The sequence below is a fragment of the Schistocerca serialis genome, chromosome 1 (assembly GCF_023864345.2).
Source record: "Schistocerca serialis cubense isolate TAMUIC-IGC-003099 chromosome 1, iqSchSeri2.2, whole genome shotgun sequence".
In the NCBI taxonomy this organism is placed as follows: domain Eukaryota; kingdom Metazoa; phylum Arthropoda; class Insecta; order Orthoptera; family Acrididae; genus Schistocerca; species Schistocerca serialis.
In genome coordinates, this window is record NC_064638.1 from 891,552,632 (window position 1) to 891,564,697 (window position 12,066).

The following is a 12,066-nucleotide window of genomic DNA, read 5'->3' on the forward strand; positions in this document are numbered from 1 at the left end:
GAAATTGCCAGCTATTTCCTAGATCATGAGCCACAGGAAGTTATTGTGTTTAACCAATGGATACGTACCGATCGGGCCACACTGGACATGAAGCAAATGGTAGTGGATGAATTTATTGAAGATGTAAAAAATAAAATATGGAGTCTGTCATGCCATCATTACATTGCCAAGCATCAAAGCTTGCACCTTAAAGGCCTTAAATGTCATCTGAAAGACAAAGAGCTTGTTGTCCTAATGGATTTTGCAGAAAATTATTCTTTTATCATTCAGCATGCTGTGCAAGGCTTCCACTGGGACAATAGTCAAGCAACAATTCATCCATTTGCTATCTACTTTCGTCAAAATGAGAAAGTAGAATCTTTAAGTTTTTCCATTATCAGTGATTGTTTGAGGCATGACACTATTACAGTTCACGTTTTTATCAAGGAGCTCATCAAATATATAAAAGCACGGTTTGCACCGATATCCCACATTCATTATTTCAGTGATGGCTCCAGTGCTCAATACAAAAATTTCAAGAATTTCCTAAATTTGTGCTATCATAAGAGTGATTTTGGAATGACAGCCGAATGGAATTTTTTTTGCTACTAGTCACGGGAAATCACCTTGTGATGGGATTGGAGGTACAAAAAAGCGGTTAGCAGCAAGAGCAGGCTTGCAACTGCCGCTTAATGGACAAATTCTTACTGCCCTAGATCTGTTTCACTTTTGCTCTGAAAACAATAATGGAATTAAATTTGTTTTCGTCAGTAAAGATGAAATTGAAAAAAATATTGTGTCACAAGAAGAGAGGTTTAAACTTGGACAAACTGTAGAAGCCACTAGAGAAAATCATCACTTTTTACCTATTGATGAAACAACAATTCTGGTCAGCAGAGTTTCAAATGATTGTTCATCTTTTCTAGCTAAAATGGGTCACAATAATGAAGGAGGCATATTAATGTCTGCTCTCCAACCAGGACAATATGTTGCATGCATCTATGAAAACATGTGGTGGATTGGGAATATCTGTGAGACCCCCACAGAGCAAAGGGATGCATTAATAAACATGATGCACCCACATGGTCCAGCAATTCATTTTACTGGCCACCAAGAAGTGACAAGTGCTGGGTTCCGGAACACCACATTATTGCAGTTATTCCAGCTCCATCAGTAAATTCGTCTGGCCGGCAATACACCATTCCTCTTGATATTCATCAGAAAATTAATGTAGCATATCAAAAATTGAAACAGGTTAGAGGAAACACTCTAAGGAACCCAAGAGTGCCTTCTAATTTTACACAGGGCACTTAAATAATTTTACTATCAGGCTTGGGAACCTGTGTAAAGAAACTCTTATCAGGCTTGGGATCCTGTAGTAAAGAAACCCACTCGTGGCTGTTGTTGCTAAGCTATCGGGCGTGGCCCCTATGGCAATGACAATGCTGGTTTTCTCAGGTGAAATGAAACTAGCAATGGTTAAGCCACCATGGACCATAGCAACTCATTTATACACTTCTTTTCCATCAGTAAGCTGGTGTTGTTCATTAAACAGGCAACTAATAATTAGATGATTATGCAAATAAATTTTACGATTTACATTCATTCTTAATAATAATTGTGTGTGTGTGTGTGTGTGTGTGTGTGTGTGTGTGTGTGTGTGAGAGAGAGAGAGAGAGAGAGAGAGAGAGAGAGAGAGAGAGAGAGAGAGAGAGAGATTGGGGGGAGAGGTGACAATTAAGAAATAACATTGTTTCTATTTTTCTTCCTTTGCTATTCGGACTTAAGCTAGGTCCTATTCATCAGGACCTCTTATTTCACTTATCCCAGACATTAATAAACATGTATAAGGCAAAATAAAATATTTCAGGTATAATTTGAGTGCCAGAAAAATGTGTTCAAACTTCCAGTGCGCCTCTTTGATGATGCCACTTTTTAGGGCCTTACATGCTTGCATTGCAAAACCAAATCCACTTATCTAGATAGTTTAGAATATGCTCTTTCTAAAGACCATAGTTTAGAAGAGTTTGGAGAAAACGCTTTTTTGAAAAATTTGACTAAAAATACCAATTTTTAGTACTTTTTGAAAAATCGTCAACTTTACCCTAGATTTGTGAAATAATGGAAAGCAATAGGAGAATGAAATTTTATATTCTAAGACCTTGTATTGGTGAGTTATGGTGTGCAAAGTTTCATGTACATCCCACAATTACTTTTGGAGATATAAAAAGCTAAAGTTCGCATTTTTTTAAACAGCTATTTTTTCGCCCAACTTTGCTTCAAATTATCTATATGAAAATTGCTCAGAAATCCTTTTCTTAATATTTTACTTTAAAGAGCTCTAAAAGTTGTATAAGATGGAGAAGTTTTGTTTCTTTCATGCAAATACTTACAGAGATATCTCATCTCAAAGTTGCTGAAAATTCAAGGACGCACTATAGAAAGCTGTGCTATGGTCATAAACAAGTGACTGTATCTCCGAAAGTATTGAATTTCTGAAACTGAAACTTTACCAGTGTTCATTGAGAACATGTGTGAATGTTCATACAAAATTTCATCAAAATCCATGAGGGTCATGTGGGAACCTCGAGACCACTTGGCATGGAATAACCCTGATATCAAACCTCGTCCGGATGCACAAGTTTGTTGTTGTGGTCTTCAGTCCTGAGACTGGTTTGATGCAGCTCTCCATGCTACTCCATCCTGTGCAAGCTTCTTCATCTCCCAGTACCTACTGCAGCCAACATCCTTCTGAATCTGCTTAGTGTACACATCTCTTGGTCTCCCTCTACGATTTTTACCCTCCACGCTGCCCTCCAGTACTAAATTGGTGATACCTTGATGCCTCAGAACATGTCCTACCAACCGATCCCTTCTTCTAGTCAAGTCGGATGCACATAGACAGTGGTTTTTCCCCTGGTCTATTTACGAGTGGAGCAGAAAAGAAGTTGATTACTAGTAATACGAAGTATCCTCCGCAATACACCATGCGATGGCTTGCAGAGTACGTAAGTAGATGTAAATTTATAGCTCTGGGAATTCAATATGATGTGCTGCAGTCGAAGCCTCTAAACATCACAACATGGAATGAAAGAGAGGCTGGGATTGCTCCTGGGGAATCTCTCTCTATGTAGCTTGCATGGCGACCACAAAGGTTGCAAATTGCCCTCTATTCCTATACCGGCCTTCTTCTATGGGCGACATGTAACGTCCAGGCCAGGAAAGCAGAGTCGTTCTACAAAGAACACTAGCACGTCTTCGCCACAGGCGTGGCATTGTCTTGCTCAACTGTGGCCCACGCGGGAGGCAGTCCTCTGGGCCTCAAAACCCACACATTAAAAGATTAGTGATAAACTCCTGGAGGCTACTGCACAGTCAAAATATCTACGAGGGTGGATTCGCATTATATATATTATATATACAGGCGTTACAGCGAATTGCAGGAGGACCTGGATAGGTTCTATGATAGGTTAAAGAACTGTGCAATTGACATTAAACGCTTCAATCTATGGGAATCAATCACTGACAGTCACAATTGGAAAATACAATAAATCTTGAGTGATCTGAAGTGGAACGGCCACATCAAGCAAGCTGTAGATAAATCAAATACTGGACTAACATTCACTGGAAGAATGTTAATGAAATTCACCCTCCCCCTCTCCCCGAAGGAAGTCATTTATCATTATGACACCCTTATCAGATAGGATTAATCGAGATTAAAAATAAAGAGCAGCGTTCAGTATACACGAGTTCGCTAAGGAGCTGCAAACTGCTTATCAAAAGTCCAATGCCAACGCTACTGCAGGGGCATCATGAATCATGGAGAGGTTTATTGCTAAAATTCCGAGAAGGCAGGTTCACAGAAGCGTCAAGCATCATTTATTTCCTTCAGCATACGTCTTGCGAAACAACTATGGAGGGAAAAATCGGAAAAATTCTAACCCATAGGGAGGCTTTTGACGACCTTTCTCCCGGCGCACGATTCGTGGTTGGGGCAGAAAAGGGCCAGAAAAGACAGTGGTATCCCAATTACCCTCCGTTACGCACTGCAATATGGCTCGCGGAGAATAAATGAACCTGTAGCAGTTGCTGTTTAGGTAGCTGGGAGGCGATGTATGTTTTATCCAACGTCTCACAGAACTGCCTCACTCGACTGTTATCCGCTATGCCTGGCAACAATGCGCACGCCAAACTACGGTTACTGCGGTAATGTATACGCACGAGGCCTTTACGGATGGACAGGATGAAGCGGAACTCGCCCAAAAACAAATAATTTCGCTACCCAGAACGACAGCGACCGCCTCCTCATTCGAGCCGGCGGTGTTGTGGTTTCTGGATGATGAAACGCAACTCCGTGACATGCATGCCACCAGGTCACCCTGCTTCATGGCGTCCAAGCTTAGACGCAGATACGAGGCAAGTTGGTAGCCATCCCGTAGGTGCAGCACCGCTAAGACGTTTACGTAAGTCTTATTTATAATTAATACATAATTATGCATTTAGGAAACTTAAAGTATGTATTTCAAATTGCTATTCCTGTAACCCATTATGTTCGTATTCTGATTTAAACACTTTAACAATATTGAAAGAAAAAATGGCACCTCCATATAGTTTCAATGCTAGCGCCTCTTCCGAAAATTGTACGAACCAGCACATATAGTCCATTTGCGATGAGCTTTTAACTCGGTTCTTTTTTTTGTTTGGTATTTTGCATATTTTTCTTCAAAACTAATACTACGTTTTTGGGTTGTAGGTTGTGGTGACACACACACACACACACACACACACACACACACACACACACACTGGTGTTCAAAATTAAAGCAACAAACGGAAATTTTGCAAGTTTGCGTTCACTCTGCCACAAAACAATATAAAATATAAACAGGATAGTTAAGTAGAAACAATGAAAAGACCGCAGAACAAAATAAATTCTACATGCATAACGGTGAACAAATCCCCCCCCCCTCAATTTAACAGATTTGCACACACACCCCAGGAACTGGTTAATGGGCTCAGCATGGCGTGCGACTACCTTTCTCAGCAATACAGGCCTGAAAACGCCGGTGCATGCTGTGAGTGATGTCTTCAGTCTAATGTTGAAGCAATAACGCCCATTCTTCCCGCAGAGTTGTTCACAAGTCTTTGAGAGTGGCTGGTGGATGCTGACGTAATGGAATCTGTCTCGCTAGTGCAAAAAAATGGTTCAAATGGCTCTGAGCACTATGGGACTCAACTGCTGAGGTCATTAGTCCCCTAGAACTTAGAACTAGTTACACCTAACTAACCTCAGGACATCACACACATCCATGCCCGAGGCAGGATTCGAACCTGCGACCGTAGCGGTCTCGCGGTTCCAGACTGCAGCGCCAGAACCACGCGGCCACTTCGGCCGGCTCTCGGTAGTGCACCTCACACATGCTCTACGAGATTCAAATCGGGAGAATGAGCAGCCCACGCCATGCAAGCTGTATCTTCCCAAAAAAACATCAACCACCCGTACTCTATGAGGTGTAGCATTATCGTCCATCAGTACGAAGTCTGGGCCCAGACCGCCTCCCAACAACCGCAAATGAGGTCCCAAGATCTTTCACGGTTCCTGATAGCGGTTAAACCTTATCGATTCACGCATACAATTTCATGTTCTACGTCTACATCTATATACATACTCCGCAATCCACCACACGGTGCGTGGCGGAGGGTACCTCGTACCACAACTAGCATCTTCTCTCCCTGTTCCACTCCCAAACAGAACGAGGGAAAAATGACTGCCTATATGCCTCTGAACGAGCCCTAATCTCTCTCATCTTACCTTTGTGGTCATTCCGCGAAATGTAAGTTGGCGGCAGTAAAATTGTACTGCAGTCAGCCTCAAATGCTGGTTCTATAAACTTCCTCAGTAGCGATTCACGAAAAGAACGACTCCTTTCCTCTAGAGCCTCCCACCCGAGTTCCTGAAGCATTTCCGTAACGCTCGCGTGATGATCAAACCTACCAGTAACAAATCTAGCAGCCCACCTCTGAATTGCTTCTATGTCCTCCCTCAATCCGGCCTGATAGGGATCCCAAACGCTCGAGCAGTACTCAAGAATACGTCGTATTAGTGTTTTATAAGCGGTCTCCTTTACAGATGAACCACATCTTCCCAAAATTCTACCAATGAACCGAAGACCACTATCCGCCTTCCCCACAATTGCCATTACTTGCTTGTCCCACTTCATATCGCTCTGCAATGTTACGCTCAAATATTTAATCGACGTGACTGTGTCAAGCGCTACATTACTAATGGAGTATTCAAACATTACAGGATTCTTTTTCCTATTCATCTGCATTAATTTACATTTATCTATATTCAGAGTCAGCTGCCATTCTTTACACCAATCTCAAATCCTGTCCAAGTCATGTTGTATCCTCCTACTGTCACTGGTCAGCGTAATCCCTGCCCACACCATTACGGATCCTCTTCGATATCGGTCTCTTTCTACAACGTCTGGATTTGAAATCGTGTTCCACGTTCCTTCCAGATACGCATGCGTTGAGAATCACTGTCCACACCAAATCGGGAGTCATCTGCGAAAAGAACATTGGCCCATCGTTCGACCGTCCAGGTGGCATGTTGACGACTCCATTCTAGACGTTCACTTCTGTGAAGACACATCAGAGGTTCACATGCAGCTGGTTTCCGACAATAAAGACCACTCTGCCGAAGCCTTCTGTGCACCGTTTGCCTCGATACAATACGTCCAGTGGATGCTGCGAGGTCAGATGCCAGTTGCCGTGCGGTACTAAGCCTCTGGGTCCCAACAGTTTGCGATTGTCATGCTTCCATTTTTCTTACGGCTCTCAACCGCAGAGAGTCTTGTAAGCGCCTTTTCTGTGACTGTATAACACCTACTGTGAATGTGGGGCAATCCCGTTTGACAGGCGTCATCGCTGACGTGATTTTGTCCGTTGACTGGAATGCCATCTTCCGTGCAAAACACGATTGTACGGACATCTGTTGACATTTTGTATGATTATACCGTGAATTAGACACAAGACGGGGAAATAGCGGTTTGTTGACTTAATTTAGGATATGATCACAATGGCAACGTCACGAAGAAATATACCGGATGCAATTTCGTCAATGGTGACACTACTCTACCTATTCAGACAGCTGAACCCGCTGGGAACTTCTCCCCACATTTTATGCAATTTTTCTTAAGATTCATTTCTAGTGTACGTTACGCTAAACATTTTGCTTCTATAACCGTCCGCCGAGGAAGTTCCGAAACTGATTATAATCCTGGCGTATAAGCAGAGTTCGAAGCAGACTTTCTGACGACGGAGGGGAATTCAAGAATAGTATTTGTGTTGTACTTACAGAAGTTATAGCAGTAATACCAGTGACAGTAGCAGCACTGGAGTGTTATTTACATAAAACGTAGTAGTAGTAGTAGTAGTAGTAGTACCATTGAAACCGCTACATAGACATAATGAAGTTGTAACTATTCTACTACGTGTAAATATTAAGAACAATCCACTTACTAAACTTACATAAACAGTCTGCTTTGATGTGACGAAATTTCGGTAGACTCTCCCGTATGCGTGGCGTCTATTGTGGAATGATGTCCAGCTCTTTTTTCACTCTGCTGCAAGCCATTCGGTAGGAAAATCACTTGAACACGGTCCATTAAGAATCACAAACGTAACAGAAGCCAGCATTTTTGTTTTCATTCGATTCCGGACTACTGAGAGTATTATTCATTACACTCTGCATCGAAAGCGTTCCGTGTCGTCTTGTATTTTAAAAGGGCACTAATAACACGTACAGTAAAAAGAAGAAAAAAATACGTCCCTGGCAAAAGAATTCTTCTTTGACCGACCGTCTCACAGCTACAGTCCCCTTCGTTCTCTACTACTACTACTACTACTACTACTACTACTACAGACTTGTCTGTCACTGTCTGCCTCTTGCTCCCCCTTATGTTACTATGCCATTCATTCCTTCCCACAGCTGCTGTCTCTTCTCATTTTCATTATCTCTCTCTTCCTCATTGTCATTGTTATAGACTCTCTCATTAACACTGGCTCTCACTCATTCCACTTTCTCTTTATTCCTCTCCCACTGGCACGGTCTCTTCACTCGTTTCCTTGCACTGTTCTGCCACTGTACACTATCTTACACTGCCACTGTGTTCCTCCTCTTTCTGTCACACTGCCATTGTCTCCTTCGTTCTCTCTACAACACAACCACTGTGTAATATCTTCCAGTATTTATTACTTCTCCGTCTCTTTGTCACTGCCACTGTCTAATCCTCTCTCTGTATAAAAAAAAAAAAAAAAAAAACCTCAAATATGTTCGCATGTCAAAGTTTTGGGAAAATATGTAACGGTGCTCAGACATGCTGAACGAGGCAGCCGGTATCCCTCTTTTCAGTCAGAATCTTTTAAATTAACAACAGCATATTTACCTTTTGTGTGCTCCGACACAAGGGCATATCACTCACATGAAGAGAACATCATGGGTCAGTGAAATTTTGATAGCTTACTTATGTTGTTGTTGTGTTGTTGTTGTCTTCAGTCCTGAGACTGGTTTGATGCAGCTCTCCATGCTAATCTATCCTGTCCAAGCTCCTTCATCTCCCAGTACCTACTGCAACCTACATCCTTCTGAATCTGCTTAGTGTACACATCTCTTGGTCTCCCTCTACGATTTTTACCCTCAACGCTGCCCTCCAATGCTAACTTTGTGATCCCTTGATGCCTCAAAACATGTCCTACCAACCGATCCCTTCTTCTAGTCAAGTTGTGCCACAAACTTCTCTTCTCCCCAATCCTATTCAATACCTCCTCATTAGTTACATGATCTACCCATCTAATCTTCAGCATTCTTCTGTAGCACCACATTTCGAAAGCTTCTATTCTCTTCTTGTCCAAACTAGTTATCGTCCATGTTTCACTTCCATACATGGCTACGCTCCACAAAAATACTTTCAGAAACGACTTCCTGACACTTAAATCTATACTCGATCTTAACAAATTTCTCTTCTTCAGAAACGATTTCCTTGCCATTGCCAGTCTACATTTTATATCCTTTCTACTTCGACCATCATCAGTTATTTTGCTCCCCAAATAGCAAAACTCCTTTACTACTTTAAGTGTCTCATTTCCTAATCTAATTCCCTCAGCATCACCCGACTTAATTCGACTACATTCCATTATCCTCGTTTTGCTTTTGTTGATGTTCATCTCATATCCTCCTTTCAAGACACTGTCCATTCCGTTCAGCTGCTCTTCCAGGTCCTTTGCTGTCTCTGACAGAATTACAATGTCATCGGCGAACCTCAACGTTTTTATTTCTTCTCCATGGACTTTAATACCTACTCCGAATTTTTCTGTTGTTTCCTTTACTACTTGCTCAATATACAGATTGAATAACATCGGGGAGAGGCTACAACCCTGTCTCACTCCCTTCCTAACCACTGTTTCCCTTTCATGCCCCTCGACTCTTATAACTGCCATCTGGTTTTTATACAAATTGTAAATAGCCTTTCGCTCCATGTATTTTACCCCTGCCACCTTTGGAATTTGAAAGAGAGTATTCCAGTCAACATTGTCAAAAGCTTTCTCTAAGTCTACAAATGCTACAAACGTAGGTTTGCCTTTCCTTAATCTTTCTTCTAAGGTAAGTCGTAAGGTCAGTATTGCCTCACGTGTTCCAATATTTCTACGGAATCCAAACTGATCTTCCCCTAGGTCGGCTTCTACCAGTTTTTCCATTCGTCTGTAAAGAATTCGCGTTAGTATTTTGCAGCCGTGACTTATTAAACTGATAGTTCGGTAATTTTCACATCTGCCAACACCTGCTTTCTTTGGGATTGGAATTATTATATTCTTCTTGAAGTCTGAGGGTATTTCGCCTGTCTCATACATCTTGCTCACCAGATGGTAGAGTTTTGTCAGGACTGTCTCTCCCAAGGCCGTCAGTAGTTCTAATGGAAAGTTGTCTACTCCCGGGGCCTTGTTTCGATGCAGGTCTTTCAGTGCTCTGTCAAACTCTTCACGCAGTATTATATCTCCCATTTCATCTTCATCTACATCCTCTTCCATTTCCATAATATTGTCCTCAAGTACATCGCCCTTGTATAGACCCTCTATATACTCCTTCCACCTTTCTGATTTCCCCTCTTTGCTTAGAACTGGGTTTCCATCTGAGCTCTTGATATTCATACAAGTGGCTCTCTTTTCTCCAAAGGTCTCTTTAATTTTCCTGTAGGCTGTATCTATCTTACCCCTCGTGAGATAAGCCTCTACATCCTTACATTTGTCCTCTAGCCATGCCTGCTTAGCCATTTTGCACTACCTGTCGATCTCATTTTTGAGACGTTTGTATTCCTTTTTGCCTGCTTCATTTACTGCATTTTTATATTTTCTCCTTTCATCAATTAAATTCAATATTTCTTCTGTTACCCAAGGATTTCTACTAGCCCTTGTCTTTTTACCTACTTGATCCTCTGCTGCCTTCACTACTTCGTCCCTCAGAGATACCCATTCGTCTTCTACTGCATTTCTTTCCCCCATTCCTGTCAATTGTTCCTTTATGCTCTTCCTGAAAGTCTGTACAACCTCTGGTTTAGTCAGTTTATCCAGGTCCCATCTCCTTAAATTCCCACCATTTTGCAATTTCTTCAGTTTTACTCTACAGTTCATAACCAATAGATTGTGGTCAGAGTCCACATCTGCCCCTGGAAATGTCCTACAATTCAAAACCTGGTTCCTAAATCTCTGTCTTACCATTATATAATCTATCCGATACCTTTTAGTATCTCCAGGATTCTTCCATGTATACAACCATAAAGCAAAACTAATTTTACACCTCGGACCGGATTTTCCGGGCACAAAAATTTTACGTGGACTTCAGTACTACATGGGGTTCCCAGATCCCTTCTGAGAAAGACCGACACGTTTTATAGCATATTTCTCAGTGCTACGTCGCTTTATAAATTACTTTTTAGCCTCACACCGCATTTTACATGCGTATTTTACGTGCACAAATGGAGTAACTTTGAACTTCTGAATCTCGGAAATGGATAAAGAATTCAAGAAAATTTTCACTGTCATGGAGATCGGGATCTTAGGAACATTATCTGTTCATAGCCATCTTGAAATCAGCGGCTCTGTTTTGGTACACAAAATCATGTTTTTGGGGTGTTTCTCGATAACAGATAAATATCTCTAAAAACGGGAAGATGCTGCTGCTAAATAAATACCTAGAGAATAAACCGTTAAAATTTGAGCAATTTGCTGCGAATAGTTATTTACATACCTACTGCTGACGGCAAAAAATTGTGAGAAACGTTGTTTTCAGTTTTCTCATGATCCGCGAATGAACTAAATGGCTCCTCCATAAGCCCCCAAAGGCGCATCGCACACCACATTAAATGAAAAGCAAACCAGCTGATTTGCTCCCTTTGCCTAAGCTGCTGGAAAAGTGTAGTATTCAAAACTTGATCGTGAACTGTGGGCTAATTACGGCAAGATGATCCTTCTGTTAGGTATACAAATAGTCTCTAGCCCAAAAGCTATGCAAACCACTTGACCCTACCTTTCTATCACAAACAGAACCCGGGATATGAACCCTGGAAAAATCCTGTGTCTATACGTGGCGTTTTGGAAGATACTGGTAGCGCATTCTGTTGCATGTAAGTGCTGTAAAATGATTTTTTTTGTATAACAGCCTAAGAATTATCATATGCACCTTAGTGTCTCGAACATTCACATGTTTTGTGACAAGTGTGCTATCGTTTTAAATGAAAATGTGATTTTTTGACTTGTTCCACATCCATGACGACCATTTCGACTGCGTACATTAACATATTTGTTTTGCACTGAAAGTACGTCTAACGTAACCTAAAAGCTGCGCCCTACCTGGATGCTCGTGGAGGTGCAGGTAGACGGCGGCGGCGACCTGCTGCTCGGTGACGAAGTCCCACAGGCCGTCGCAGGCCAGCACCAGGAAGTCCTCGGTGCCGTCCAGGCTCAACTCCGTCACGTCTGGCTCCGCGCACACGTACGGCTTGTACTCAGAGTCCCCTGCAACAGACC

At 42.0% G+C, this 12,066-nt stretch overlaps 1 protein-coding gene across 1 annotated transcript in view; it reads right to left on the reverse strand.

Annotated features, from left to right (window-relative positions):
• Positions 1–12,066, reverse strand: part of LOC126411401 (uncharacterized) — a 1,067,733-nt gene that overhangs the window by 537,392 nt on the left and 518,275 nt on the right. The window contains 1 exon segment of the mRNA XM_050081361.1: positions 11,890–12,054. Within this exon segment, the coding sequence (XP_049937318.1) occupies positions 11,890–12,054 (165 nt within the window).